We start from the raw sequence: 27,997 nt of genomic DNA on the forward strand, positions 1-27,997 counted from the left end.
GAGGCCAGGGCGGAGGTGGGCCTGGGTGCCCCCCGCCTTCCAGCACCCGCACATCCTGGGGGCCTTGGAGGGGTCACTGAATGCGATGAAGGTCAGGACTGACCCTCACGTCAGTCCGTTTCTGCTACATGACTACAGGCTAAGTGGCTGGGCAGGAATGCGTCCGCTGAACTTTTGAGAAGGACACTGCGGCCCCCACAGAACCAGACAGCTGCCCAGGGTCACTCAGTGACCAGGGCTGGGGGTCCTCATTCCTAGGTTGGGCTCCTCTCCTGGAGAAGAGCAGGGAGCAGAGGCTGGATCCCAGGGAAGGGAGCCCCGCCCCCCATCCCATCCCGGGGACAGCCTTGGGTTACCTGGCATGAAGAGTGTGTGGGCCAGGCAGGAAAGGGAGCAGCTTTCCACACCGCCCACCTTGCTGCAGGACAGCTGGGCCTGGGGTGAGGCCTTGGCCCGAGAAAGGCACTTGCCCGTCTCTGAGGAGAAGGAAGACACAAGAGGGGCTTGAGGGGCCAGGGGTGGCTTTCTGGAGCCGGCAGGGGCCCTGAGCATGGACCAACAGGAACTCCCACCACACGTCCGTCCCCTGGCCAGACTGTCTTGGTGGGAGGGGGCTGGGAGATGGCAGGGTCCGCATCCGTTTGGACGTAGGGGGACGCTGGGCCCAGGAAGCGGTTTGCTCCCTTCTCTCTCCAACACCAGTCCAGGCTCTCTGTGAGAAGGTTCACTCCCTGTGCCCCGATCCAAGGGCAGGGCTGGATCCTCCAGAGCAGGTGTCCCTGCCCATCTGGGGAAAGGAACAGCTGAAAATGGCCATGGGCTTCTTGGCAGTGACTAAGCACGGGAGGGTCACTGGGAAGCCCTCTCTGGGGCAGTCCCCAGACACATCCATTAGGTGTTTGAAGAGGCCCAAAACTGAGCTCTTCAGAGTTTCTCATGTGTTTATTTATCTTTTGAGGATTAAAAAATTCCCCAGACTCCTAGGAAAAGACTGACAGTTCTACAGTCAAGGTAAACATGAGTACTGATCGTATAGAATTGTCTGATTGATCAGTGACACCTGGCTCCGGAAGCATCAGGCTCTGAGTCCATCATCAATGGTGGAGTTGCCCCAGGGAACAGGCTGAAACAGGGGACTTAGCTGGAATAAGAAATTGCAGTGGGGGAAGTGCCAGTCTGGATGATCTTCAACATGTGGCTGAACATTTTCAAGGAAGAGTCTTAAAAGGACACAATCTAGAAATGAAAACAAACTCATGGCCCTCCAGATAAAACATCTGGCCCCCAAACAAACTCAAGACCAAAAGTCCTTTGTTCCCAAAGACTCAAGAAACTATGAACAAAAACACCTGCAGATAACACAAACCAAAAGGGCCGCTGAAGAACCCGTGTTCTCACTGGTTAAGAAACAGAAGGACAACCATCCACAACCTTCCAAGGGAGACGTTAGCCCCCAGCAGTTCCCTGTACTTCCTCCGACTTCCTAGAGGGGATTGCCAACAACTACAGACGGACAACACAGCTTTCTTGTGCGCGCCCGGCCCTGCGCGTGCCCGCACGTCCTCGTGGGAATGTGGAGGATGCAGAGCACTGATGCCTCCTTCCCGCAGCCATTTCTCAGGGTTTTGTTGACAGCGAGCACCTTCTAGGGATGAGGTAACATCTCCCTCCAGACAAGAGCAGCCTGGCTCCCGTTCACTACAAAAGCGAGGGGTGAGTTTCCCAAGCTGGGCGTCCTTCAGCCGGGATGCAAGTTCCCTGTCTGCACATCCTCCTGGGTGGACGGGACCTGGGGGGCTGCTTGCTGTGCTGTGAGTTCTGAGGCCCTTGGACTCTGACCCGGGGGTCCCACGAGTCCTCCTGGCACCCATGGAACAGGGGCAAGCTAGCTTACTCAGCTCGCATGCAGGTGAGATCTGACTCTGCCGTGTAAACCATCCATCCCACCACCTTAGGACATCAAAGCCCTCAGAGAAAAGTGTAGAGTCGCCTAAAAAGCAAGAGGGAAGGCAAATCGACTGGCAGTGAGGAAAAAAAGGGGAAAAAACGTACATTTGCTTTATTGTAAGTATATCTGGTTGTGAGAGAATATGCAAGAAGATAAGAAGAAGCAAATTTGAAAAGGGTCAGGGATTTGTAAAAGGCTTGAGGGGACATGAACTTGATTTGCTTTGGTTTATTAAAACCACTCAAGTAAAAACCATAATTCAAAAAGAGTCATGTACCACAATGTTCATTGCAGCTCTATTTACAATAGCCAGGACATGGAAGCAACCTAAGTGTCCATTGACAGATGAATGCATAAAGAAGATGTGGCACATATATACAATGGAATATTACTCAGCCATAAAAGGAAATGAAATTGAGTTATTTGTAGTGAGGTGGATGGACCTAGAGTCTGTCATATAGAGTGAAGTAAGTCAGAAAGAGAAAAACAAATACCGTATGCTAACACATATATATGGAATCTAAAAAAAAAAATTGTCATGATGAACCTAGGGGCAGGACGGGAATAAAGACGCAGACCTACTAGAGAATGGACTTGAGGACATGGGGAGGGGGAAGGGTAAGCTGTGACAAAGTGAGAGAGTGGCATGGACATATATACACTACCAAATGTAAAATAGATAGCCAGTGGGAAGCAGCCGCATAGCACAGGGAGATCAGCTCGGTGCTTTGTGACCACCTAGAGGGGTGGGATAGGGAGGGTGGGAGGGAGGGGATATGGGGATATATGTATATGTATAGCTGATTCACTTTGTTATAAAGCAGAAACTAATACACCATTGTAAAGTAATTATACTCCAATAAAGATGTTAAAAGAAAAAAAAAAGAAAAAAAACCCACTCAGGTAGTGGGACTTTCTAACAACTCTCAGTTCTTTCCCGAGTTCCAGCCTGTAACTGCTCCTTTGGGATCATTATCAGAAGACAAGCCTCCCTTCTCTAGGTCAAAGGCCCTGCACGTATTGTGGGGAGGGATCTCCTCTGCAAATGGAACTGCCAGCTAAAATACACCTACGGGGTTATTGTTAGAAGTCTCAGAAAATTCTCTTACACATGATTCAGATTACAGCCGATGGGAACCTTAATATACCTCTATTATGTATGATCAAAAAACAGAATCCCTGGGGCAAAGTTTCCACGACATCAGCAGAACGATTGGAGGAGAGCCCAGGAAGAGTCCAGACTGAGTCTTCCCAGATTGCCAGAAATCTTTTTTTTTTTTTTTTTTGGTATCAACATGCAAAGGTTAGGCCAGCCTCTCAGGGGACAAACTCAACAACACGGGGAGCAACCGTGACCAAGGCTTGTCCTTCCTGCCTCAGAGCAATCACAGCCTTGGATAAAGTAGTTGAAACATCTTCAGATCTTGTACCAGAACCACGTTTAAATCTGAGGGTACCACATGCAGTATGATCCCTCCTGTGACCTGAAAACACCCAGTGCTTTTTCTGCTTGTCAGTGAAATAATCATGGTGTCTGGTTCCTTTCTCCTTCTCATACTACCATTGAGCAACTCTCCTACCCCTTCCTCTTTTTTTTTTTTTTGGCCGCACCACGTGGCTTTTGGGATCTTAGTTCCCGGACCAGGGATTGAACCCGGGCCACAGTCATGAAAGTGCCGAGTCCTAACCATTGGACCGCCAGGGAATTCCCTCTCCTACCCCTTCCTGAAGGAGAGACTCATCTCTGTGTGTCTGTACTTCAGAAGTGTTCACATCCAGAACAGATCTTTTGGATGCTCCACACCAAATCCCAACTTAATATTGTTTTGTTGATGAGACTTATCTTAAAAAATGAAGAGATCCTAAAATCCATATGGAAATTCAAGGGAAGTTTGAGAATAGCCAGATCAATCTTGAAATATGAAAAACAAAGTAGGAGGACTCACATTTTATGATTTAAAAACACTATAAAGCTACCGTGGTGTATAGGTATGAGGACAAACAAATAGATCAACGGGACAGAACTGAGAGTCCGGAGACAAATCCATACATTTACGGCCAACTGATTTCAAGAGGATGTCAAGATAATTCTATGGGGAAAAAGAATGGTTTGTTTTCAACAAATGATGCTGTGACACTTGAAGAGCCACATGCAGAAGAGTGAAGTTGGACCCCTATCTCACACATATAAAATTAATTCAAAATGGATCAAAGACCTAAATGTAAGAGCTAAAAATATAAAGCTCTTAGAAGGAAACAGGTGTTATCTTTGGGAACTTAGATTAGGCAATGAACAGTTTCTTAGAAGTGACATAAAAAACACAGGCAACCAAAGGAAAAAAGAGATAAATTGAACTTTATGAAAATTAAAAACTTTCGTGATTCAAAAGACACCATCAAGAAAGTGAAAAGACAACTCACAGAGTGAGAAAAAAATCTTTGCAAATCTTGTAGCTAATAAGGGACTTGTATCTAAAACATATAAAGAATTCTTACACCTGAATAATAAAGACAAAGAACCCAGTCAAAAAATGGGCAAAGGATCTGAATAGACATTTCTCCAAAGAAGATATACAAATGTACAATAAGCACATGAAAAGATACTCAACATTATTAGCCATCAGGGAATTACAAATAAAAACCACAATGAGATACCATTTTACACCCAGTAAGATGACTATAATCAAAAAGTCAGATAATAACAAGTGCTGGTGAGGATGTGGAGAAACTGGAGCCCTCACACACTGCTAGAGCGAACGTAAAATCGTGTAGCCGCTTTGGAAAACAGTCTGGCAGTTCCTCGAAATTTAAACACAGGGTTACCATATGACCCAGTGATTCCACCCCTAGGTATATACCCAAGAAAACTGTAAACATACGTTCATACAGAAATTTGCGCATGAATATTCATAACAGCATTATTCATAATAGCCAAAAACTAGAAACAACCCAAATGTCCATCGACTGATGAGTGGATAAACAAAATGCGTATAACCATACAGTGGCATGTAACTCAGCAATAAAGAGGAATGAAGCACTGACACATGCTACAACGTGGGTGAACCCTGAAAACATTATGCTAAATGACATGTCAGTCACAGAAGGCCACACATTGCATTCCACTTCCATGAAATGTCCGGAATAGGCATATTCATAAAAGACAAAAGTCGATTATGGTTGCCTAGGACTGGGGGGCTTGAGGGAAAATGGGGAGTGACTGCATGGGGTTTCTTTGGGGAGTAATGAAAATGCTCTAAAGTGGATTGTGGTTGCACAACTCTGTGATTATACTAAAACACACTGAATTGTACACTAAATGGGTGAATTTTGTGGCATGTGAATTATATCTCAAAAAAGCTGTTAATAAGAGCAAAAAACAAAAAGAAGAGGGGCTTCCCTGGTGGCGCAGTGGTTGAGAATCTGCCTGCCAATGCAGGGGACACGGGTTCGAGCCCTGGTCTGGGAAGATCCCACATGCCGCGGAGCAGCTGGGTCCGTGAGCCACAATTACTGAGCCTGCGCGTCTGGAGCCTGTGCTCCGCAACAAGAGAGGCCGCGATAATGAGAGGCCCGCGCACCGCGATGAAGAGTGGCCCCCACTTGCCGCAACTGGAGAAAGCCCTCGCACAGAAACAAAGACCCAACACAGCCATAAAATAAATAAATAAATTAATTAATTAAAAAAAATTAAAAAAAAAAACAAAAAAAAGAAGAGAGATAGGAGACTTCCCTGGTGGCGCAGGGGTTTAGAATCTGCCTGTCAATGCAGGGGACACGGGTTCGAGCCCTGGTCCGGGAAGATCCCACATGCCGCGGAGCAACTAAGCCCGTGCGCCACAACTACTGAGCCTGCGCTCTAGAGCCTGAGAGCCACAACTTCTGAAGCCGGTGTGCCTACAGCCCATGCTCCGCACCGCAACAAAGAGTAGCCCCTGCTCGCTGCAACTAGAGAGAAACCACATGCAGCAACGAAGACCCAACGCAGCCAAAAATAATAAAATAAATAAATTTAAAAAAAATAGTACTTAAAAAAAAAAAAAAAAAGAAGAGAGATAGTACCAGGCTGGACAGGCAAGAATCCTCCAGGCCGGAATCAATCCCGGAGGGGCTCCAGTTGGCTCTAGGGCCGCACCCGAGGCTCTCTCTAGCGTGTTAAATTGCTAAACATAAAAGGTAAATATACCCATGAGCGGAAGCAGTCAACCTTAGAATGCTTTGAAAACAGAGAGGTTTCCTGCCCATAACGGGAGCACAGAGGCCCACAGCAGAAGAGGTGGAAGCTGGTGGAAACGTTTCCGGATCATCATGTGAAACAGGCTGCTCTGGCCGAAGTCCTGGGGCAAGGACAGAGGGGCCCAAGGGTTCCATCACACACACACTACGTTTGGCTTCCTACTCTGTGAAGGAGCCGGGGGAGCAAGTTGTACGAGCCACGAGGACGATATCTGGTGAAGCCAGAGCGGCCTCCTGGGACCACCAGACCACCGCACCCCGACGTCTGCTGACATCTGTCCTAAGACAGCCCATCCTTGTAGGGACAGACTGGCGGTGACATTAGACAACGTTGGTGAGAAGCTTTTCCAGGGTGGCAGAGGAAATGGCCAGTTCGTGGTGTGGCTGTGACCTTCAGGATCCTGGGTAAAGTGTAAAGATGGGACGCGGACTGGAATCAAGCCCTAAGGGACACTTAGAGCACGTCCAGATGTAGTTCATGGGTTATAATTACGCTCTAGTAATAGTACGTTTACTTTCTGGATGAACGGAAGCAGTCTCTTGTTGAAAAAAATAACAGCACTCATAGGAGCTAAAATATTATTAGATTTTGTGTTCCTTATTTGGGATATTCCAACTTATTTACTTAGTAACATACAGACACATTTTACTGGGAGAGTTATTCATGAATTACTCAGATATATCACAGCCTTTATTACCCCTAATTTTTCTTAAGAAATAAAAATGAATTTTTCAGAACATACTGTAAAGTCACCATTTAGAGATCTTTTTTTTAAATAAATTTATTTATTTTAGGCTGTGTTGGGTCTTCATTGTTATGCACGGGCTTTCTCTAGTTGCGGCGAGCAGGGGCTACTCTTTGTTGCGGTGTGCGGGCTTCTCATTGCGGTGGCTTCTCTTGTTGCGGAGCATGGGCTCTAGGCGCGTGGGCTTCAGTAGTTATTGCATGTGAGCTCAGTAGTTGTGGCATGTGGGCTCAGTAGTTGTGGCTCACGGGCTCTAGGGCTCAGGCTCAGTAGTTGTGGCGCATGGGCTTAGTTGCTCCATGGCATGTGGGATCTTCCCGGACCAGGGCTCGAACCCGTGTCCCCTGCATTGGCAGGCGGATTCTTAATCACTGAGCCACCAGGGAAGCCCTAGAGGTCTTAAACTGAGGTTTTTCAGAGAACCCCCACAAGCAGACAGTTCACAGAAATTGACTGTTACCCAAGATTCTCAGAACCGGCCGATGGCTACACAGAATAGAGAGCTTGTGCCTAATACCACTGGAATAAATTCTCCCAGATGTCTGTAACCACTGATTTCCACACGCTCTTTTGCATACCTTTGTTCTTCATTCTTCGGGTCACGTTTTCCCACCTTATGCATTTAAGGTTGTACACTTCTGATTTACCCTATCATGTTTCCCTTACAAATAACTCACCTAGATCTAGGCCTTACTAGTGATAACCACCATCCTGATTCTTTTTTTTCTTTTTTTAAAATAAATTTATTTATTTATTTTTTGGCTGCGTTGGGTCTTTGTTGCTGTGTGCGGGCTTTCTCTAGTTGCGGCGAGCAGGGGCTACTCTTTGTTGCGGTGCGTGGGCTTCTCATTGCAGTGGCTTCTCTAGTTGCAGAGTACGGGCTCTAGGCGCGCGGGCTTCAGTAGTTGTGGCACGCAGTCTCAGTAGTTGTGGCTCATGGACTCTAGAGCACAGGTTCAGTAGTTGTGGCGCACAGGTTTAGTTGCTCTGCGGCATATGGGATCTTCCCAGACCAGGGCTCGAACCCATGTCCCCTGCATTGGCAGGTGGATTCTTTTCTTTTTTAAAAATTACTTTCTTTTTTTTTTAATTTTTAAAATTTTTTTTTAAAATTTATTTTTACCTATTTATTTATTTATGGCTGTGTTGGGTCTTCGTTTCTGTGCGAGGGCTTTCTCTAGTTGCGGCAAGTGGGGGCCACTCTTCATCGCGGTGCACGGGCCTCTCGCTATCGCGGCCTCTCTTGTTGCGGAGCACAGGCTCCAGACGCGCAGGCTCAGCAATTGTGGCTCACAGGCCTAGTTGCTCCGCGGCATGTGGGATCTTCCCAGACCAGGGCTCGAACCCGTGTCCCCCGCATTAGCAGGCAGACTCTCAACCACTGCGCCACCAGGGAAGCCCGGCAGGTGGATTCTTAACCACTGCGCCACCAGGGAAGTCCCTACCCTCCTGATTCTTTAAATCGGTTCTCCCAAGCTACTGCTAGGGAAGCCAACATTTTAAAATGTTATAAAGTATGTTACACGAACGTAATTATGATCCTCTTTGTAGGCAATACATAAAAAATGAAAATGCCCTCCCATCAGGAGAGACCAGTTCAGTTGCCTTGCATTGTATCTGACTGTTCATCACAACACCACCCACAGACAATACACCTACAGCTCCACTGAGGCTGACCCCGTGTCTCACATGGACATCTGATTCATGGGTGCCACCCCAGGACCTCAGCTAACTGCCCTGTGGGTCTCTGAGACTGTAACAAGTGAATGACTCCCCGGTACCCTCAGTGAACGATGCCTCCTTGCAAAGCATCTAACGGCAGAACACCTTCTGAGGGACATAATAATACCTGGTGAAGCAGACGGCAGAGGCTCTTGGCCCCAACCAGAGGGACTGGACAGCTTTAGTGGTCATCAAAAATGTGTCCCTCACTTCGGGTGATACAGCGAATAATACAGCCTAGGGCATGGCGTGGGGGGCAGGACAAAGCAGTCTGACTCCCTAGTGCAAGTAGTTACAGATAATAGTACGACCTTGGATCTTCTGGGCAACCAGGGGAGTTTGTGCCCCTGCCGGCACTTCATTCTGAACCTGGATTCACGGTACAGGTGAGGTGGAACAGTCTACTTCAAGGCTACATGAGACAGCAACCTGCATACTGTGGACTTAGGGAGCAGGTGGGACCAGTTTTCCCGGTCAGCCCTGGGAACCCTTAAATCATAGTTCTAGAGGGCCTTCCAGCACCTTCTAGTAATACCTGCAGTCACACTTGTCTGTCTCATCATTCCACATCTACCGTCTAGAATATCAACTGCTTTCACGTAGTCATAGCCCCAGCAAATGGCTCAGAGACAAAAATGGGATAAGACCTCCCCGACTGACTGTGACCTGATGATCAGACCTCCACCGATGACCCTTCATAGAGGCTGGTTTGGTGGCAGGGGTGAAGAACTGGACAAGCCCTGGTGGCCTCTCCTGCAGCTCTGAGGAGGGACGACCAAAAAGGAGACTGAGAATTAAAAAACAAACAAACAAACATGTCCTCATATCCCTAGAGAAAGCCTGTACCCGATAGCTCTGGTCATCAGTAAATACCAGACCTCACATGACCCTAATAATCAGTGGACACACCTCGGAAAGCCAATCAATCGAGGAGGGCGTGGGCTTGGAAAGTCAGCCAGCTCTGGGCCGGTTCACTCAGCGATCAGGTTTCTGAGGCTGGTGCGAGCCCAGTCTCCCGCAGCGCCCTGCAAAGGCATGCTGCTGAGACCGACATCACCTGCCTTCAACCAGCACAACTCCACACGAGCTCTTCCCCCAAACTCCAGGCAAAACCAGCGGTTTGCTTTGCTCAACAAGACTGCCTGAGCAGCACAGCAATTCTTACTTAAGTAAGCAATAAATTCAGCTGTCGGACCTCGGGTTACTAAGTGATGGTATCCATCCTCTGATACTTTCATCCATTCATTCAACAAATCCTTCACTGAGTGTCTACGGCTGCCGGGCCTGTTCTAGGTGCTGGGGATACAGCAGTGAACAAGACAGGCAAAGAATACCTGCTCGGGTGTGCAGAGTGTGTGTTCAGCGAGGACAGACCGACGACACCCCGCGGCAGCCAGTGGCTGCGATGGGAGGAGACGAGCACGGGAGAGCCGAGAGGCGGGGGCGCGCCGAGGGGGGGCCGGCTGCTGCGCCAGGTGTGTGGTCAGGAAGCCCCCCACCCCAAGCAGGCCCCTGCAGGGAGTGACGAGTCCTCTAGGCTAAGAGGAGAGCCCGAGCGTGGCTATGTTGAGGTCGGGGGGCCGCACCTGTGAGGTCAGGGAGGCTGGCACGGGGTGGGTGGGGGTGAGGGTGGAGGGCAAGCAGGCCGGGCTGTAGCAGCCTTTGGGCCATTCTAAGAACCCAGGCTTTGCTTCTGCACGACGAGGACTCCCTGGAGGGCTCTGAGCCGAGAGGGATGAGCTCTTAGATCTAGAAGGCTTACTCTCGAGGCCCTGGGGATGCTGGAGCACGGCGGGGCAAGGACCTGAGAGCCGTTCCTGGGACCCAGTAGAGGCCCGGCACACAGCAGGTAGTCAGTATGTTTATGGAACCAGTGAATGTGGACCGTCCAGCACTCAGCCGAGAGGTGCCCCAAGGCCCCAGAGCTCAGCAGCAGAGGGCGCGTGAGCCCTGAGCTCTCTAGGAGGCCCGCCCCTCGCCGGGCCAGTGGCGGGTGTACAAAGACCCAGGCGCTCCCCAGTCCTGGCTCTGCTGCTGCTGCACGCCGTGTAACCACCCCTCCCCTCCCACCAGCTTCCTTGGCAGGACAAGGGGAGCTGGGGATACTGAGGCCTCCGCGCTCTGCTCTCTCTAAGTGTCAGCTCCTCCTGAGCCCACAGCTCCAGCTGCACACGCTGACCCCCAGGTCTCCACCTCCGTGCTCCCCGTGCCCCCCGCCAAGTCCGCTTCTGTGCCTCTGGCTGACACCAAGTGTGCTCTCCCCGCTGCATCCCCTCTTCTTCTGTCAGCCCGCATTCCCATCAGCCGTATCCCAGCAGCAGAGAGCACCTGCCCAGGAGCCCCAGCCATCCAGGCACCAGGGGAGGGGCTGGCACCCAGGCCCTTCTCAGGGGTCCTCGCGATGGCTCGCCCCAGGGCACTCACCCACGCAGTCCTTTCGGTTCCAGTGGAGGCGCCTCCCTGGGGGGCAGACGCATTCGTAGCTGCCCTTGGTGTTGACACAGCCCTGGTCGCAGCTCCCGTTGTTCATGCTGCACTCGTCCACATCTGGAAGCACAGGTAGGCGTAAGGGCAGGAGGGGGGGCTGGACGGTCCAGCCGAGGCCACACCCTTGGGGCTGGCAGGGCAGGACCCACCCAGGACAGGAGGGCCGAGAATCCCCTGACCCTGACCCCAGCCTGATACTGTCACTGGACGCAGACATGTGGTCGCACACGACACACACACGAGCTTGCACACACACAGGGCTCCCGCACACACCAACACACATCCCTCCCCCAGGAACCTCAGTGGTTTGCTGAACTTGGGCAGCTGAGCCCCGACTTGGGGGAGGGCAGAGAAATGGCACAAAATAAAGCTGCATTCAGGTCTTGTGGGGCCGGAATGACCAGCACCAGCCCCGGGGTCCTGAGGCTGTATCTCACTGCGGGACTTTGGACGTGCCCTTCCCAGCCAGTTTCCCTCCTGCACAACAGGCACCTGGGCGCAGGAAGTCTCCCCTGAGGCCCCGCCTTCTTTTGGGCCAAAGACCTGTGTGCAGAAGCTGGCGCCCAGGTTTTTGGGAGTCCCTCCAGAAGAATCTGCAGCTCACCCCACGAGCCACGCCCCTAGCACCGGCTGTGCCTGAGCCCACCTAAACTTCACAGCTGCCCAGCAGAGGAAGTGTGGCCACCACCAGGTCAAAGGAAAGGGAGAGACACCAGGGACCTCAGGGCCATTCTTGACACCCCGCCAGCTTCACCCCCCAAGCCTGTACATCCCCATGTCCCATCATCCGTGGCACCTAAATGCATCTAGAACCTTCCCTCTCTCCACATCCCTCCCCACCCTGCCCAGGCTCCAGTAGCTCTCACTCCCATGCCTGGAGCCATGTCCCCACTGGTGCCCTGGGTTCCACTCTCCTAAACACGTGGCAGCCGGAGGGATCTCGTTACATGAACTTGAGCCTGTCACATCCCCGCATAAACCCTCCAATGGCTTCTCATCGCACTGGGAATAAAGCCACAAGTCCCCTGGGGCTCATGAAGCCCTGTGTCCCCTCTGTCTGCATCTCCCACCGTGTGCCCCTTCCCTCGTGGGACTCTAGCCCCACTGGCTGCCTCTCGGTCCCTCTGTGCTCCCTCTGCCTCAGTGCTTTTGCACACGCTGACCCCTCTGGCACGCTTCCCCCATCGTGACCCAAACACTCCTCCTTTAGGAGCCCCCCATTGTCCCCACCCTCTGCCCTTCTCTGTTGTTACCCCCTCCACTGGAATGAACTGTTTGTGGGATCCTCTGTGCAGCCATCCTCCCTTCCGGACTGGGGTTCCCCAGAAACTGCTGTTTCCAGGCCCGTGTCCACAGCCTGGCTGAGGCCTGGCACCCAGTGGATGCTTGCTGCCCATCCCCCCACCCTCCTGCCTTACCCTTGGCTGAGCCCCTCTGCCCACCAGTCCCTCCCAGGCCCGTCAGAGTCAAGGTCAAGGTTGGGGTGTGGGGTGCAGTGCAGGTGGCCGTGCGGCCGGGCGCGTGCCTCTGGGGGGAGGTGGCCCTGGCGGGCGAGCTGCAGACCTCCGCAGTGGGTTGTCCCATAGAGTGTGTAGCCGCGGCGGCACAGGCACTGGAAGCTGCCCGGAGAGTTGATGCAGATGTGGTCACAGGTCCGCTCGAAGGAGCACTCGTCGACGTCTGTGTGGCCACAGGGAGACAGAGTTTGGGAGGAGGCTCAGGGCGTGGTGGACGGCACGGCCTGCCCCTCACTCAGCCGCTCAACAGACACCTGTGCCTGACAGTCCTGGGGCCCCAGGCTCAGCGCGCGCACGGCCGACACACAGCAAACGTCAGACATCGTGTCGCTGCCCAATTTTCCATTTTGTCTCCATTAGCCTCATGTGCCTGGGTGAGAAGCTGCCTCACATCTTCTCTGGAGGTGGGCAGGGTAGAAATATTTTGAGTAGAAGGGATTATTACGAATCTCTGCCATTTTGATATCTCCCATTCCAGCGTGATTAGGGTAGGTATTTAATCCACACCTGCAGGAAACTGATGGGCTTGCCTGAGGAAGGGGCTGAACTGGGACATGAAAACAGACCACTTGAATGCCGACCAAAGTGTGTTCCCCCATCACCCCAAGATATCTCTGGAGAAAATGGGGAAAACAGCACAGAAAGAAAGGGGGATGGGGGTAGGGAAGATGTTACCCATGAGGAATAACAAAGTAGCCTTGATAGGATGTGAACTTTGATTCTGACCACCCTGGCAGCCAGGGTAAAAAGGGAACGAGGGAGGGCCACAGAGTGCTTGGTACTGGAAAGGAGGAAATGAACTACGTGTTTGCAGGAGACAAATCTATCCTGGCCGTAAGTTCTGAGCAAGATGGCCCCCATGGGACAGTTGATGGGGGTCCTGAGGGCAAGGCAGACATTGACCTGCCTCTCCATGGGCACTGTAGTTGGAATTTATTCTTTGCATACATTTGCTCACATGACTACAGATGCACTCATAACATACGTGTTTGTAATAACACTAGCACGAGGAAGGAATCACTGTGGATGCTCAAAGGAAGATGGGATTCCTCCAGGAGGTGGATCTGGGAAGATCTCCTGGTGCTGTGGCACCTGGGCTAGACCCTGAAGGATGGGGCTAGCTCGGAATGAAGGAATGAGAGTGGGGGAAGGGCACTCCGGGCAAAGGCTGGGAGGTGGCAGCACTGGATCCTCAGGGATTGTGTGGAGCTCAGCGGGCCTGGGGAGGTGTCTGGGGTCCCCATCCCAAGGGCCCTGAGTGCCTGCTGGAGCTGGGGACCCAGGGGCTGTGCTGGAGCGGGGGCGGGCCAGAGTGCCAGGGCCTTGCAGAGCTGAGTCAGGAAGAGGGCGGAGGAGACTCAGCCAGAGCCCGGAGCAGTCCTGCCATCGCCTCCTCCGCAGCCGCTGCTGCCCGCCCCTCTCACAGGGCAGCTGGGGATGCAAAGTCAAGGGCCCTCCCTCAGCCCTCCACAGAACGCGGCAAGGCAGACGGAGAAACAAAGTCAAAGTGCAGAGGAGCCTTGATCGGAGCCTGGACAGATGCCGTGCTCCCAGTGGGCCCCTGTGCCCTGAGAGGAAGACAGGGCCAGGTCGCCCGAGCAGGGAGGCAGAGGCCGAGCCCAGGGAGGGGAAGCGATGGGCTCAGGTCACATGCTGAGCCCCAGGACAGGCTGGCCCTGGACCCTCCCTTACCAGCCTCTGCTCTCGCCTTCCTCGGGGCCCTCAGGGCCTCGTGCTGCCCCAGGCCAGCCTCTGAGCAGCGCTACGAGGCAGATGCTGCAACCGCGAGCCAGATGCGGCCCCGTGCAGCCTGTGGCTCCTGGGACCTCGTGGAGACGAAATGACGGGACGGCAACAGGGTAACAGCGATGGATCTGAGCCAGCCCCCCACCTCCCGGCCCCTCCCTCTGCATGTTTCCCTGAAGCTGGCTCCTTCTCAATGGCCTCATCTAGCTCCACAGGGCTCCTTGTGGTTCCTCAAACCCCCTCAGCCCAACAGCGCCACTTCCTGATTGAGTTTACCTCCCCGGCTCCTCCTGGAAGATGCCTATTCATCCTTCAAGTGTTTCACCAGTGTCCCCTCCCCCAGAGCCTTCCCTGACCCGTCTCTCCACTGCCCATCCTCTGGGCTCTCACTGCATCCGGGACATCTGCGGGACTTGTCCCGGGCTGTGATGCTCGGCTTCTGCCCAGGTCTCTCTTCCCATTACCCCAGCTCCTGGCAGGTGCCCAGGGACGCTGAGGAAGGGCTGCTGGGGCACGCCTGCCATGTGCTACGGCTTCCACCAGGTGGCAGCATCCACCTGGCCTCTGAAGCCACTGATGGTAGCCAGGGAGGCCCCCTCTGGAGGGAGCAGCGGCTCTGCTACCTACTCGCTGGGCCACCTGGGACATGGCCGACCCCTCCCTGGGCCTCAGTTCCCATCTATATCAGGGAGGGGGGGGCTGGATGGCTTCTTAGGGCCCCTAGAATCATAAAGGACGGGAAGACAGGAGGGCAAGCGCACAGGCTAGGGACACAGAAACTACCCCCAGCCCCTCAGGCCCGGCCCAGCCGGTGGACAAGCCCACCCCAGGCTCGCCTACCCTCCCGGGAGCCTGTGTGGCCCGAGAGGGGCGGGACCCCACGAGGACGAGGGCGGCTCACCTTGGCACGTCCGCTCGTCGGTCAGCAGCTTGTACCCCTTCCGGCAGCCGCACTCGAAGCTGCCCACGGTGTTGCGGCAGAAGTGGTCGCAGCCTCCGTTGTTGACCAGGCACTCGTTGATGTCTGCGGAGCCGAGCGGCAGGAGGAGGCGAAGAGAGTGGGCTGGGCCGCGCTGCCCGGGCCGCCTCGGGTCCCCTGGCTGAGCCCAGGAAGGGGGGCTGGCTCACAGCCGTGGGGTGGGAGGACGGGAGACAGCGCTCCCCCCAGGACTTGGCGAGCCTGGCGTTTGTGCACCGAAGGGAGGGGGACTGGTGTCTGCGGTGCCGGGCCAGACAACAGGGACCGTGACGCTCCCACGCCCTTTCGTCCCCGGGGAGGTGCCAGGGAGGCAGGGAGGCCGGGAGCAGGGGGCTGTGACTCTGGGCTGGGCGAGCTACTGGACCCCTGGGGCCTCGGCTCCCTGTCTGTTAAAATAAGGATCAGAGGCGCCCCTACTTGGAAGGACATCATGAGGATGAAATGAAATAACATCCCTAAGGCGCCGGGGCTCAGTCAGTGCCCAAACAACTCTTTAAAAAGTAGGTTTATTGCTCCTTTTTTACTGACGGGGAGACCGAGGCTGGGAAGGTAACTGGCTCCAGGTGCTGCGGCTGGTGGCGGGAAGCGGGCGTTCCTGGGCCGCCTCCCTTCCCAGCCTGGTTCCTCCCGCTCGCCCTTCCCCATGCCTGCCGGTGAGTTTGAGCTGTTTCTTCACTCAGCGTGTCACGAGTTGCGGCTGCACCCTGAAGGCCCCCCAGCGCGACCCCCCCCAAGCATCCCTGCCGGTTGGCCTCGGTTTGCACACCTATAGTGATGGGAACTTCTTCCCTCGCGAGCTCCCCCCGACCCCCATGAGCTCCCTCCCACCCTCCTTGCCCTGCTCCCCTGGGCTTGCCCCCCGGGCTCCCGGTCCACCTGGCGGACTGAGTTGTCAGAGACCCTGTCCCTGAGGTACCTCTTCTCACTCCGAAGTTCCTCTTGGGCTCCGGCCCCTGGGCCCCCCATGCTGCTCACCCCCCAGCCCCCCAGACCTAGCCCAGCAATTGGAAACAGAAGTAGGAGGTGACATCCAGGAAGGTGTCCCCACCCTGATTGGAGGAGGGCACGAAAGGAAGCGGTGAAAGAGGCATCCCCCCGCCCCCCGGCAGAGAGAGGGCTTTCCGTGCTGGTCACTGGCCACACAGTAACAGAGCTGCTGACTCAGACCCCAGCACCCGCTGAGCCTGGCCTGAGTGTGAGGCCCGGACACCCCTGTCCCGCGTAACTGGCACCACCAGTTGTCAAGGTCAATCTGTCCCCATTTCCCCGAGCCCCGCGGAGGAGACTTGGTCCTATTGCAGAGACTCCGGTCTCAGGCCCAGCCTCTCACCACGCTGCTCCCAGCTCTCTTCCTCAGACCGAACAGGCTGGACTTGACACCTGCTGAAAAGTCCTATGGCAGCACCCCCCAGAATGCTCCTCACCCCAGAACAAACCCCCGAACATCAGGAGAGCAGCGGGGGCGTTAAAGAGAGCAAGGCTGAGACCCCTGGGTGGGCAACTCTCGGAGCCTTTGCGAGGGGAACGGGCACAGCAAGTCGGGCAGGGCCAGACCCAGAGCTGCTTTCCTGTGGAGGCCCAGGTGGGGCTGGGCTCTGGGGAACACAGGACACCCAGGGGGTGTGCCCGCCACCTCCTTGCCCTTGGCCAGCCTCCCCGAGGTACCTCTGCCCCAAGGACCCATTCTGTTTGTGTATGCTGGCGATTTGGGCGCCAGGAAGATGGGAAGGGCAGGGAACCCGAGGGGGCCCCACTAAGGGAGGCCGCTAGGGTGTGTGTGACCCTGGCTCCGCTGCTCATGGGCTGGGCCTTCACCTCTCTGCACACAGGAGGTGCTCTACATGTGCACCAAAATGACGGCTAAAAACAAGAGACCGCTCAGCACTGGGAACTCTGCACGCGCTCCGAAGCCTGTGTTTCAGAAACAAAGCGGCCTAAGGATGAGCCCACGCCCCAGAGGAAGCAGTAGGACCCTCTGTGGGTCACGGCACCTGCTGGGCATCACCTCGTGCTGGCGACCAGGCCAAGCACTTGCTGGCAAGGTCTCGTGTGATGGTCAAAACAACCCGAGGCCAGATCTCCCACTTTCCAGGGGAGGTCACAGCTCCACGCAGGAGGCCGACGTGAGCCCGGCCCCAGGTGTCTCCAAAGACGGCCCCGCCAGTGCAGCACGCTGGCCCTGCGGCCTGCAGAGGAAGCAGACCTCAAGTGCAGTGAGGGCCTGTCCAGGACAGAGGCTGGGGCTCTCCGTCGCCCCCTCCCCTGGGGGTTACAGGAAGACGGGGGAGATTCTGGCTAAAAGCCTCTGACAGGAGAACGGAGGCCCCTCTCAGCTCTGTGACCCTGGGCAGGGCAAGGCACCTCTCTGAGCCTCAGGCTCCCCATCTGCAAACTGGGCTGCTAGCAGGTACCTCTCCAGCATCATTCACTACGACTGAATGTGCAGATGGGGCTTGCCTCCTTGGGAATGCCTCAGGCCTTCTGGAACCCCCTAATCCCATCCCTTACCCCATCTGGGCCTGTTGGCTAAGGGGCTGTCATAGCAACTAGACAAGAGGCGCGAGGCGTTGTTTGCTTGAGGCCCAGGCTGGTGTAGCGGGCTGCCTGGGGGTCAGAGCGGGGGAGGCCCCGTCCCAGGCTCTAGCCTCAGCTGTAGTGATGGGGCAGTGGGCTCGCACGGCCCCTCGACCTTCATTCTGATGAGCCTCTGCCCCCTCTCCACCTCCCACCCCTCCAAGACCCCCCTCCTTCTCTACTGTGCTCCCACCAGGCCCCACCAGCGGCCAGCAGCCCCCTACCTGGTTACAGAGGCTCACGGTCTCCCCTCCGCAGCCTGGCCTGGCGGCCCTGCCCTCCTCTTCTCTGCACACTTGGATCCTGCCTTGGCAGCCCTCACCCCACCCTGCCCGGGGAACAAGCACCCCCCTGGAAAGCCTTCCCTGACGTTCTCTCCAGAGTTAGCTGCTCCCCTGTCATGGGACCTGCCCTCAGGGGGATGACAGACAGGGCATCTGGCTCCCACCTGGAGCCCCAGGGCCCAGCATGAGGCCTGCACAGAAGGATGGGGCACTGAACGAATGGATGAATGAATGAGTGAATAAGTGAGTTGGGGGGCTGAGAGAAGGTTAGTGGAGCATTCGATGCGTCACCCAATGTTTGAACATCAGTGCGTGTTGGGGGGAACGGTGAGGGGTGAGCTATAGGAACACGCAGTAGGTTGATGTTCCTGTCCCCCTCTGCCCATCCCACTGAGGGGGCACAGCCTGGCAACCCAGGGGCCACGTGGATGAGGGTTTTGGGTGGGAGCAGAGGGAGGGCCTGTGGGAGTGGGCTGGCATCACCCTGGAGCAGCCTAGTGGGGAGGGCAAGCTGCTGGGCTGGGCTGGCCGGGCAGAGGGCAGGTGAGGGAAGAGGGCAAACAGGCGGGGATGGGGGCGGTTCTCCCAGACTGTTCTGGCAGGTGCTGGGAGGAGGGGCTGGTGTCCCTGAGGAAATCCAGGCTCTGGCTCAGGGAGTTGAGGCCCCAGACCTCCCTCCTCTCAGAAGGGCCAATTAGCAAGGTGCCCGCTTCCCAATATCAAGCAGGACAGCGCCAAACAGGGAGCCTTGAGACTGGACTGTCCACACTCTTGAGACAAAGCAAGGGCTTGGGGCAAATCCTGCAGCGCCCCCCATGGCCCTGATGTTTTAGGGCAGCCCTCCACCTGCCCACGTGATCCCCGGCCGTCCTGGGTTTTCAGCTCTGGATCTTCTGAGACCTCCAGCCATTGGTCTTGCTTAGCAATGACCTTTTGGCTTCCAGAAAACACTGAACCTTTGATATCCTCCTCTGGGCCCTGCCAAGACCAGGGCGTGCACGCTGACCGAGGAGCCAGAACCCCAGGGCCAGGGCCTCGGTTTGTAGGGGATCCCCAGCTGGCTCGTCCCCCGCCCCGAGCCCCCGCACCCTGCCCTGCGCCTCTCCAGCCAGGTCCCGGGAAACTCAGACTGTAAGCCCAAGGCTCTAAGACACCAAACCCTGGGGTCTCGAGGTCAACATTTGGTTTCCAGGGTTCCCTGATTTGAAGACGCTTTGATGTTCATACTATGTAGTTCTGGACCAGTCCCATGATCCTTACATTCTAATATGTATAACAATATCCAGACTGCTCTTCTCCACCTCCGCTGCCAGCCCTGGCCCAAACCATTGTCACCTCGAGCCTGCTCTTCCAGACCCTGCCTAGAAACACGTCCCAACAGTGGCAGGGACTGTCTCCAAACGAAAGCCTGGCCTGTGCTCTCCTGCCCAAGAGTGTCTGGGGCCTGGTCGAGGCTCGCAGGATGAAGGGCCAACCCCTTCTCCTGGACCTCCCCCGAACCTTCCCCAGATCTGGGCACACTGGCTGCTCTGGGTCCTGGGACCCCAGGCCTCTGCACAGCAGTCATGTTGCCTGGATTAGAGCCTCTTGCTCTAATCCTCCCCGCTCTCCCTACCCCCTGCCCAGACTTTAAAAATTAAAGTCTGTCTTCTTTACTCAAGAGAAGATCCCTGGGCACAAGGAATTTCTGTTTCATTCACTGGTCTCCCCTGCACTTGCACACAGGAGGAGCCCAGAAAACCCATCTGGTGCATGAGTGACCGAGAGAACTTCCTGACTCCAGGGCAGTGGGAGTGAGGTTTGGCTAAAGGCAAACGAGCAGCTCTGGTTAAAGGGCCCAGTTGTTTCAACACAGGAAACATGGTCGGAGGCTCAGACTGGCGGGCCGGGGGCTGTGTGGACAGCTCCCTTCAACGCCGCCCCCTACCCCAGACTCAAGGTGGGCTGAGGATGGACGCCCCTCTCGCCAGCAAGGATGGGCAGGGGGCAGCGGTCAGCGCCCCCTTAGGTGCTCCTTGTGGGCCACGTGACTGCCGAGGCCCCTTTCCAGCCCAGACAGGTCGGCTCCCAGCGGCGAGCTCCTGGCCTCGAGTCCGGAATTAAGCCCTGCCCTGCCCCTCTGGTCAGCGCTGTGCCTTGGATGGGGTGTGGGTGGCCCGATTCTACCTTCTTCTGTCCTGGCTCCAAGGGCAACTGGCTGGGCCTGCTCTGACATCGCTGGGCTATGAGGACGGCTGGGTCTGCGGTGGACCTTGGCCAGCCCTCCTGGCATTAAGCCCACGTGGCAAGGCCTCAGAGAGCCCCCCCGCCCACCCGGAACACACCTCGCTCTAAGTGGGCTGAGCGGGGGCTACAGAAGGGCTTTATTTTCAAATAAATAGGTGGAAGAACGGTTATTTCTGTCAATAATCACTAGGTTCTTCCCAGCAGAGCGGCTGGGGAGGAGACGTTATACGCTGTCTATTTTTACAGGCTTCAGAAGCCCATCTCAGACTATTTAAAATCACCCTGAGCCTCTGCTGTCAATCTTCTCACCCACTGGGCTTTGGAAGTTCTAGCTCCTTTGCCCTTCCATGCTGGCCTCCGGGCCTGCCCGCTTCCTGGCAGGGTGATGGGAGGAGGGCAGCCAGCCTTGGCAGGGATCTGAGGGCTGGTCTGGGGAGTGCTGAGGGGCTGCACCTCACTCCTTCGCAAGGGCTGCCTCCTGGCCCAAGGCCCGCAGCTCTGGGGGTTCCATAATACCCCAGGTCTTTTTCTGGGCTGGTGCCCCCCTGCTGCAGGGCTGGCCCCTTCAGTCCTAGGGCTCAGCCAGCTCTGGCTTCCCAGACCCTTTGCTTCCTGTTTCCTGAGGGGTCCCCAACACGGCTGAGCCCCCGCAGGCCCTCAGGAACCTCGGAGTGAGCCGGGGAACAGTGGGCAGAGAAAGCTCACCCTTCCCTGGCTTCCAGCGGCCGGCAGACCGGCCCATTCCTCATCTTCCCAATCCTTATTTCTAATTTGCATCCTTAGTCCTTCGGTTGAGATCCCCCCGCACACCTTCCCTCTTCCAGTGACGAGGACACACAGTGTCCTCAGTTTTCTAACGCCGACAAGAAGACCATCCTGGCCTGGTCCGAGCCCTGTGCCCTGCTGCCCTGCTGCCCCCAGCTCTGCAAAACGCACCTCGGCTAAGGTGAGTGAGCACAGGAACCGGCCTCGCCCTGCCCCCTGGGAGGCCACAAGGAACCTCTGCTGGCCTAGGAAGCCCGAAGTAAAGGTACCCCGTTTGTTCAACCCAGGGTGAAGCCACATTCTTGGATATCAGAGCCCCGCTTGAACCTGTCAATATACAGTGGAACCGGGGTTCCCTTGAGCCTTGCTGGGGAGCGCTGGTGCTGACTCTCCCTCTTCTCAGCTTCTCCAACAGAAATGCAGGTGACAGCTGACCACCCTCGCCCCTGAAGCCACACGTGGTCGCACACCCAGCCCAAGTGTGCCGCCCCGCTCCTGCCCTGCCTGCACCACCCGGGGCCTGGCGAGGGAGGTGGTGCGCACTGACCTTTGCACGTCTTCCCATCCGGCTGCAGTGTGAATCCAACCGGGCAGCTGCATCGCACGCCGGTGGCCGTGTCCTTGCACGTCCGGTCGCAGCCTCCGTTATTTACTGCACACGTCTCTGAGGAGGGAAAGAGAAAAAGACACTCTCAGTCTCCTTGGACAGAAGCCACCGCCTTTCCCCACCCGTCAGGGGATCTCCTGAGACAGGAGACCCGAGTTCAAATTCTGGCTCTGGGGACTTCCCTGGCGGTCCAGGGGTTAAGACTCCGCGCTTCCAATGCAAGGGATGCGGGTTTGATCCCTGGTTGGTGAACTAAGATCCCACGTGCCGCGTGGTGTGGCCAAAAATAAATAAATAAATAAATGTTTCCAATGCAGATTCTGGCTCTGATACACTCTAGCTGTGGGGCCTCTCTGAACCTCAGGCTCCCCATCTGTAAAATGGGAGAATGACACTGTTTCCCCTCTGATGATGATGGATGGGAAAACTGTTTGCAAACCGCAGGGAGCTGTGCCAACAGGGTCCACACCACCACCAGGGCCAGTGCTGAGATCGGCCGGGCTGCTATTTAACCGCCCAGGGACAGATTCCTAAACCCTTGCCTTGCCTGGACTTGGACTCCAAACCCAGACTGGCAGTTACTCGGGCTCCCAAACTCGTCTCAGCGCGGGATGGCTTGTGGCCCTGGCCGTGGAGTTGCAAGGGGAGGTTCCCAGAGCCCGCACACCATCCATCACCTTGATGAGGCTCTCAGCCCAACATCTGTTCTCACTGAACGATAAACCAAAGGCGTCTGTTTTTTGTCCACTTGAAGCTAGTCTAGTGCTTTTTTTTTTTCTCTCGCAAATTCAAAGGGCTGGAGTGGCTGGGGCGTAACTAAGGTCACTGAGCTCATCGTGCGGTGAGAATGATCCTCCCCAGGCCCGGAGAAGGGGCTGGCACACCCGGGTCACCGGGGCACGTGGAGGAGCCTAGTTCCGGGGCCTCTGAGCCTTTCAACCTGGGTTTCTTCCTGAGCATCTGGCGTGCTTTGATGTTGTGGGAACTTCCCTCTCCCCTTTGCTGCCAGGAAGGGAAGCGCCAAGGGCCCCCACCTCTTATCACCTGACATCCCCTGCCTGTCTACCGTGGCTGCCCCTGGCTGCCTGGCCCCAGCGGGTCTCTCCCCACAACTCTCCCCCTACCCCGTTCGTTCTGTCTGTCCTTCTGTGGTGTCTGCATTCCTGCAAGCTGCATTCCGTTTTCTCTGGGAGGAGTTTGGGGATGAACACAGGAGTGATGACTAAATGAATATATACCCCCAGTTGCCAGGAGTCTCTGCTGCAAATGTCTTTCCTTTGAACTTCAACTTGTAGGGGGTGGGCAGAGCAGGGAGAGGAGGAAACTGGACTTTCCCTCTGCGTGTGTGTGTGTGTGTGTGTGTGTGTGTGTGTGATTCTGTGGGGTGACCACGATGGCGGTTGTCCTTAACATCCTGAACTCAGGGGCTGCCTGCTGCACGGGGCCGCTGCCCTTATTCTCGAGGTTGAAGTCTTCACCACGGTAGGACAAGCTGTAACTGCTACCGCAAGGCCGGTCTCCTCGCCCCTGCCTCTTCCCAGGCTTTCAGCGTGTCTCCCCATGCTCTAGCCCTCCAGCTTCTGTCTGCCTGCTGTGGGGCATGTTGCCCAGTGGCTGGGAGGCCTCCTGCCTGCTCATGGTTCAAGGTCAGCGCAGAGACCTCCACGACGAGCCTCCAGACGCAGAAAGGAGGCCCCCGCCCGCCGTGTGCGCATGACGGCTGGCCTCGACGTGCGCGTGGGCCAAGCTCTGACCCACACACGCCTGCGCAGGCCCTCTAGTCTCCCCCGCCGCCTGTCTACTGGGGCAGTGGAGGTGGGGAGGCCAGGGTGTGACTCTGGCTCTGTCACTCACTGAGTGACCCAGCGAGTCCGCCCCTCGGGGCTCAACCTCAGCACCTACACCTGGCAGGTGAGGACGGCAAGCCTTCCCTCCCAGGGCTGAGGTGAGGATCAAAGAAACCGCACACTCGACAGCGTCTGGTCCAGCGCCCAGCCTGGAGTAGCTGCTCAACAAACGTTAGCTTCCTACCCTGAGGTTACAATCAGAGAGGGAAATCCCGCCCCCTGTGCTCAAATCCAGAGCCAAGGTACCCCCAAGTGCCTTTCCAGCCTTTTATGCGGGAGAGCCCCTCTCTGAGAGGGGGGCAGGGAACCTGCCTGTTTTCCAGGTGCAGGTAGTTAAGGCTCAGGCCTTGGAGAGGCGGGGGGGACGCCCGAGAGCGGGGGGCGGGCAGCAGAATGTGCCGAGAGCTGGGGCTGGGGCACAGCTGGGTGGCCTTACTTGGCAACAGCGGGATGACCACTGGGCCTCTCCACGGTGGTGGAGGTGGCATGTGGCGTGGGCACTGGGGGCTGTGTCCCTGAGAAATGGACCCGGCCAACCAGGCTCCAGGGGGCTTGCAGGCCCTTCCCGTCTCTGGAGGCCCTGATGGGACTCGGAATCTCGGGCCTCCCGAGTGACCGGGGCCCTGGAGACCTGCTGGCTGCACGCGCCCTCTGGGTAGGAGGAGGAGGCCGAGCTGGGGCTGGGGTCAAGCCTGGATGGTCACCCGCTCTCTGCGCCCTCAGGGCAGGTCTGTCCCCTGTACCGAGCACCCTTTCAGTCTCCTGTGTTACCCTAGACAATGTTTGGTACAAGAGGCTCTTTGGGCTCCCCTGGGTGCTGACCAGCCCATCCCACAGGCATCGCTGCACTGGGCTCCCCACGCTCACAGCAGCTCTGTGGACGCCTCCTGCGCCCTCGCCTCCCAGGTGCAGAACACTGGGAATCGGCGCAGAGCAGCGTGGCTGGTTAGGGGCAGGGCTGGTGGGACCCGATGGGTGTACTCCAACCCCCCGACAGGCTCAGATCTCCATCCCAGCCAGTCCCAGCCGGGGTCTGCACAGCCAAGCGCGTACTCGGCTCTCCAGCTCCCGCCCAATGCTCCCCGCCTCCACGAACGCTACTCCAGCTGCCCCAAGGATGCATCCTAGGAGGCGCCTTCCCCCACCCTGCCCGGGGCCCAGGGCCTGGTCTTGCCACTTCCTTAACATCGGATTCTGGGCCGGTTCTTACTGCTGCTGTTCTGGGCCAGGCCCCCAGTGTCCTCTGATGTGACCTGCACCGACTCCCCAGTGGTCCCTCTCCTCCAGACCACTGCCTCACTCTGCGCAGCCAGTACCTTCGGGCTCACGTGGTAACGCTAAGAGCCAACCTGCACCCTGGGCCTCCCCTGCCAGGCCCTGTCCCGGGCGGGGCGGGGGAGAGCAGAGCGAGCCGCCGGCCACCAGCCTGTCCTTGGCGGGGCGGTGGGCAGCCTCCTGCACCTGCTCCCGGTGCCCCCGCTATGGTGCGCGTGGCTCGTTTCTGCCGAGCCCACCTCGGCTGTATTGTTCTGAGGTTAGTACGTGTGCGCTGTAAAGCAGGAGACATGCGGAAAAGGTGACAGCAAAGTCTCGCCGGTCCTTTGGGCCAAGACGGGGGCTGGGGACTGACATCTACAACACAGAGCAGGCTGGCCCGGGTGGGACTGAGAGCTCCGTCCCCAGGCGTTTCCACGCAGAGGCTCCTGGGTGCTGCTGAGGACGCTCCTTGCCTGGGTCACTCCCCCCGGCCCCCTGTCCCCAAGTGCCTCTCTGTCCCCAAGACCAGAGGCCACCCAGGCCTGCTGCTAAGCCACTGCTGCTCAGGTTCAGAAACCAGACGGTCCTGTCCTCTTCCTTGACCACTGGGTCACCCCAAATGCAAACAGCAAATGTGAGCGGGGCTGCAGCAGCGGCGGTCTCCTCCGGGTCTCACCCAGCTCCCACCCCCTTCCAAGGGCCAGAGGAGCTGCGGTCTGAGGGCAGATCTGGTTCTGCAGGCCTGCCCCGTGAGGCCACGCCTCAGCCAGAGGCGCACACTGCCAAGGGAAGCTGGAGTCTAGGTGAGGGGGGCAAAGCCAAACCCCAGAGCGCCGTTCCAGGGATCTGAAGACTTTCTTTTCGGACCCTGTGAACCCTCCGGTCTCTCCCTGGACCTGCCTCTCCAAGACGCCTCTTTCTAAAGGCCTCTCCTCTCCACCTGGAGAAACAAGGGGAAGGACACCTCCCAGGGCGCAGCCCTGTGCAGCTGACAACGCACCTTCTCATCCCCTAACCTCCCCGGGCCTCACAGAGCCCCAGGGGCAGGGCCCTTTGCAGGTGGAGAAACTGAGGCTCAGAGAAGTAAAGGACCTTTTTCTAGGCAGGATTAGCTACATGATTTGTGGGACCCAGAGTGAAATAAAAATGAAGGGCCCTTGTTCAAAAATTGTTAAGAATTTTCCGACAGACAGCCGAGCACTCAGCCAACTGTGGGCCCTTCTAAGGGCAGGGCCCCGGGCGAGCGCACGGGTCACACAGCCATTGGGAGAAGCCAGTACTGGAGCCCAAGACTGCGAGACTCCAGGCTGTTGAGTGAGCCAGGCCTCCGGGGGGATCCTCGGGGGCGGCCTGCAGTGGGGCAGCAGAGCCAGTGGCCTGAGGGGGCAGCGAGGTGCGCCCACGGGCCCCCTCACCCAGCGAGAGGGGAGAACTCTCACCCACAAGGCTGGGCTGGCGAAGGGGGGAAGGCGGGCATGGTGTCGGGGGACTGAAGTGGGAAGGGGCTTGGGAGCGAGCCCCTTTTCAGCAGATGGGAAAACCCCAGTGTGTTAAAAGGCTAGTCTTTAGTCTTTCCCTGGGGGAGGTCCACTTTGGGCCAAGACCTGTGACACGCCCGGGGCACAGAGGTGGAGCAGATGCCGGGCGGGGTCGTGGGGGGAGGGGAGCGGTGGCACGGGCAGCCACCCAGCTGGACCTGCCGTGCAGCCCGGCCAGGGCTCGGACGGCAGCAGGACGTCCCTTGAGCTGGCGCTGGGTGCTTGCACCACCCTAGGTCTGGGGCAAGGTCCGGCCTGAAGGACAGTCTCAGTCACAGTGTAGTGGCTGACACAGGAGCTACAGGGGCAGAAAACACCGCTCGGAATGCTGGCCCCGCAAGCTCGGGCAGGTCCCTTCACGTCTCAGAGCCTGAGCTTCTGGCTGCATGTCGTGGAGATGTAACATCTGCCACCTGGTCCTTGCGAGGCCCAGACAAGGTGCGCACGTGACGGTGCTCGGTGAACTGTCATGGTTGTGACCGCACGCTCACCCCTGGTGCCACCCTTAGAACCTCCGCCTGTGGAGCCTCAGTACCCAAAGTCAGCTGCCGATTCACCTGACCCCTGCTCTGCGCTGGGCAGACGTGCCTTACACCCAGTCCCTGGTCTCTGGAGGTCTCAGCCTAGCGGGGCAGCGGGCGGTTCCCTCCTCTGTCCAACCAACAGTCTGGGATCGACTCCTTTGGTGCTGGGTGGCCTTGAGAGAGGAGCTGGAGATGAACCCGACACCGACCCAGGCCTCGGGGGTTAGTGGTTTATCAGGGGAGACAGAAGAGGGCCCTGCCTTGCCTTTCTCGCAGGAGCCTGGGCTCACCCCCCAGCCCTCAGCCCACCCCCCAGCCCCCCGCCCCGAGCAGGGTGGCTGCCAGGGCCCAGCCTCCCGCCTTTGTCACGACTCAGGAGGCCCCTCCCGAGCTCTCCTGGCCCCCCGCCCCCGGCTCTCCCAGGCCCTGGGCTTCCATCTGGGCGGTGATCTCCCCCAGTGACTACTCACTCTCCAGGTGACCCCAGCGCCCAGCACCCAGTGCAGGACCGGCATGGCGAGGGGCCTGATTTCCTCTGAATCAGCAGATGAAAGAACAGGACTCTGGAGGCCCCGTGAAGAATGAGAGGAAGCGAGGTGACTGAGCCCCTGTCCCCTGCCGGGCCTGGTGGGGGACAGTGTCGGAGATGACCCCGACAGCACAGGGGACCACGAGCCTACCAGCAGCAGCCACAGTCACGGGCACCGGAAGGCGACGTTGAGGTGGAGGCGGGCTGGACTGAAGGGCGAGGGGGTGGGAGGGAGCTCAGGCCTCGGAGGCCATCTGCAAATAGCACGACACGCTGACCACAGGGGCGCCAAGGTGAGCCGCGTGCGGTGAGCCGCGGGTCCAGAGGCCCGAGTGCCACCCTCAGCTCCCGACAAGCTGTGGGACTTTGGGCAAAGGGTCTTCCACCTGCAGCCTGTCGACCGCGCAGGTTTCTGGCCCCGTCCCCAGAGGCTCTGAGCGGTGGGCCAGGTGTGGGGACAGCGACCTA

General features: G+C 57.1%; 1 protein-coding gene across 1 annotated transcript in view; it reads right to left on the reverse strand.

The window, feature by feature from the left end:
* SCUBE1 (signal peptide, CUB domain and EGF like domain containing 1) overlaps positions 1-27,997 on the reverse strand; it is a 133,549-nt gene that overhangs the window by 16,980 nt on the left and 88,572 nt on the right. The window contains exons 7-11 of the mRNA XM_036866320.1: positions 21,775-21,891; positions 15,301-15,423; positions 12,700-12,816; positions 11,074-11,196; positions 357-476 (exon numbers count right to left, since the gene is read on the reverse strand). Coding sequence (XP_036722215.1) covers positions 357-476; positions 11,074-11,196; positions 12,700-12,816; positions 15,301-15,423; positions 21,775-21,891 — 600 coding nt within the window. The remainder of the gene's footprint in view (positions 1-356; positions 477-11,073; positions 11,197-12,699; positions 12,817-15,300; positions 15,424-21,774; positions 21,892-27,997) is intronic.

This window comes from Balaenoptera musculus, chromosome 10, assembly GCF_009873245.2.
Source record: "Balaenoptera musculus isolate JJ_BM4_2016_0621 chromosome 10, mBalMus1.pri.v3, whole genome shotgun sequence".
Taxonomy (NCBI): Eukaryota; Metazoa; Chordata; class Mammalia; order Artiodactyla; family Balaenopteridae; genus Balaenoptera; species Balaenoptera musculus.